The following is a 3,323-nucleotide window of genomic DNA, read 5'->3' as shown; positions in this document are numbered from 1 at the left end:
TGTTAATTTTTGGAAAGAAATTTAAAGGGTTTGGCATTTATTAAATATGACTTTTGTTTAAAAACCATTAAGTCTTGAAATTAGTCTTTGAATCCCCTGAACAGAAAATCTAAATTCAATTAAGTATTCATTTTTAAGATTTTCTTGATTGCATAGCATATCATCTCATATCATTTAGATTAAGATATTTGTATTTGGATTAAATATAGGAGACGTCTGCATTCCATTAGGTTAGAACATTATTTAATTTTATTTAAATTAGCAAGCATAAAATTAAAAAGATAAAAAAAATATATAAAAAAATAAAAAAAATATAAAAAAAGGATATATATATATATATAAATAAAATATATAAAGCAATACATAACTCATTCATTGCATATTAGTGTATGCCAACACGTAGAGGTAAGGCTTATCTCCTCAGTGATTCTAGTGAGTCCAGCAGTAGCAGTATGGATCCTGAACTTAGTAAAAAGCTCGACGACATTATGGGACAACTAGGTACCTTAGCTCAACAAGTCAGAGATACTCAAGATACTTTGCTTGGGTATCAACGGGTGACCGATGAACAACTATATAGGGTAGAAAGACCCCGTGAGCACACCGCTCTTCAAAATGATCACCGCCCTGACCTTGAACGTGGTGAATCTCCCACTCCTTTACCTCGTCAATATTTTCAAGGGAATGAGCGAGATCCTGATGAACGGTACCTTCGAAGCATTAAAATTGATGCTCCAATGTTTGATGGTCGTCTAGATCCGCAACACTTCTTGGACTGGATCAAAGACATGGACCGTTACTTTAAATGGTATGATATGTTGGAAATCCGTAAAGTCAGGTTTGCTGCCATGAAATTGACTGGGAAAGCAAATCAATACTGGACCAACGTTGAGACTCTTCGTGAGATAAGGGGTGAGCTTCCAATTGAAATTTGGGTTGATATGAAAAATGAACTAAAACGTAAATACCTCCCACCTTCCTATTACCCTATGCTTCTAAACAAATGGAACCGACTTACCCAAGGGAGTAAGTCCGCTAAGGATTACGTTGCGGCCTTTGATCAATTGCTTGTTCGGTGTAGCGTGATCGAATCAGAAACCCCTATGCAAATCTTGTCCAGATTTAGGGCTGGCCTATGTGAAGAATTGAGAAGTGAACTTTTTGCTCGTAATGTTGATACTTTGGAAAGGGCCTACAGCTTAGTTCAAGACTTAGAGGAGTCTAGACCTAACCACATTCCAAGAAATTATGAAACAAGACCTCAAATTCATAAATCCTCCACAAGTCCTCATCAAGCCAAATCTACTAGTCAATCTTTTAATCGATCTACTCCTAGCCCTTCTCAATCCAAGGTAGAATACAAAGGTAAAAACATTGAGAAAGACTTTTCTAAGATTAATCCTCGGGTCAAATGCTATAAGTGTCAAGGCTATGGACATGTTGCTGCAAATTGTGCGAGCCCGTATAAAATAAGTTTAATTGAGGAACCCTTCGAAGAAGACTCCGAGCAAGACTTTGATGGGTATGTTCACCATGTAGACGGTGAAGAAGGAGATTTTGAAGATGAAGAGGAAGAAAATACCCTAGGATGCCTAAGGCACATAGCCTCCACAAGGTTACATGTTGTTAGATGTGCCCTCTCTCAACCTAAAGTCAATGATGATTGGAGGAGCAACTCCATTTTTCACACATTCACGAAAATTGGAGGTAAAAATTGTAAAGTAATTGTGGATAGTGGCAGCTGTATAAATGCCGTGTCCTCCACCATTATTTCAAAACTAAATCTGAGAGCGGTTTCCCATCCTAATCCTTACAAGGTTTCGTGGATTAATTCAACCACCCTGGAAATAAAAGAGCGCTGTTTGGTTCTAATTGAATTCACGACTTATAAGGATAAAATCTGGTGCGATGTATTGACCATGGATGTGGGTCAAATTATCCTTGGAAGGCCTTGGCTATTTGATAAAGATGTGCATATTTATGGCCGTTCAAATATCTGCATGTTTGAGCATGAGGGTAAGAAAATCAAGATTCTTCCATCACAGCCTAGAGGTGGTAAGATGGAAAAGAAGTCTGATCCCATCCACTCCGACAATAAAGTCAGCTTGATTAGTGCGAGAGGCATTGAACGTGAGATGAGTAAAGGAACTCCTATTCTGATTCTTGCGGCTCGAGAAATTCTGAATGAGCCTAGTGAATCGATTCCTTTTGAAGCCACTGCTGTGATTGAGGAATTCTCGGATGTCTTTCCAGAGGATCTCCCGGATGAATTGCCACCAATGAGAGATATTCAACATGCTATCGATTTTGTCCCGGGTGCATCTCTTCCTAACTTGCCTCATTATAGACTTAACCCAACTGAACACGCTGAACTAAAACGACAAGTTGACGAGTTATTGAGAAAAGGTTTTCTGAAGGAGAACCTAAGCCCTTGCGCAGTTCCTGCATTGTTAACGCCAAAGAAAGATGGAACATGGCGTATGTGCGTCGACAGCCGCGCTATTAATCGAATAACGGTAAAATACCGTTTCCCCATTCCTCGTTTGGATGACATGCTGGACATGATGGCAGGGGCCACGATCTTTTCAAAGATAGATTTAAAAAGTGGCTATCACCAAATTCGTATACGCCCTGGCAATGAATGGAAGACTGCGTTTAAAACAAAAGATGGGTTATATGAATGGACAGTTATGCCTTTTGGCTTGACTAATGCTCCGAGTACTTTCATGAGAGTGATAACTCAAATATTACGACCTTTTATGGGACAATTTTTAGTCGTATACTTTGATGACATCCTTATCTATAGTCGATCTCGGGAGCAACATATAGATCATCTTTGTTAAGTCTGCGCTGTCTTGAGGAGAGAGCAACTGTATGCAAACCCTAAGAAATGTACGTTTCTGACAAACAAAGTTGTTTTCTTGGGTTTCATTGTCTCATCTGAAGGAGTGTCTGCTGACCCTGATAAGGTCAAAGCTATTAAAGAGTGGCCTGAACCCCGTACCATAAGAGACGTGAGAAGTTTTCATGGACTCGCTACCTTCTATCGTCGGTTCATCAAAGGGTTTAGTACCATTATGGCTCCAATAACAGAATGCCTCAAGAAAGGTGAATTTAAGTGGTCAGCAAGTGCTACTAAAGCTTTCACTGAAATCGAAAGGAAAATGGTGGAAGCCCCTGTCATGCGACTCCCCGATTTTACTAAAGTTTTTGAGGTCACTTGTGATGCTTCTGGAGTTGGTATAGGGGGAATCCTAAGCCAAGAGGGCCATCCGATTGCCTACTTTAGTGAAAAGCTGAATGAAACTAGACAACGATATACC

At 39.5% G+C, this 3,323-nt stretch overlaps 1 protein-coding gene across 1 annotated transcript; it reads left to right on the top strand.

The window, feature by feature from the left end:
• Nucleotides 1–389: 389 nt before the first annotated feature.
• On the top strand, nucleotides 390–3,103 carry LOC140783978 (uncharacterized). Its single transcript, XM_073131158.1, has one exon. The coding sequence runs from the start codon at nucleotides 390–392 to the stop codon at nucleotides 2,841–2,843; it is 2,454 nt and encodes an 817-aa protein (XP_072987259.1). The 3' UTR covers nucleotides 2,844–3,103.
• Nucleotides 3,104–3,323: the final 220 nt, after the last annotated feature.

This window comes from Typha latifolia, chromosome 3 (genome assembly GCF_019914945.1).
Source record: "Typha latifolia isolate L0001 chromosome 3, TyphaL0001v2, whole genome shotgun sequence".
Taxonomy (NCBI): domain Eukaryota; kingdom Viridiplantae; phylum Streptophyta; class Magnoliopsida; order Poales; family Typhaceae; genus Typha; species Typha latifolia.
The sequence above is the reverse complement of the archived record's forward strand: the minus strand, read 5'-3'. Positions and strand labels throughout refer to the sequence as shown.

Excerpts from the sequence above, each read along its gene's own strand:
- LOC140783978 (XM_073131158.1), top strand. The coding sequence starts at position 390 with ATGCCAACACGTAGAGGTAAGGCTTATCTCCTCAGTGATTCTAGTGAG.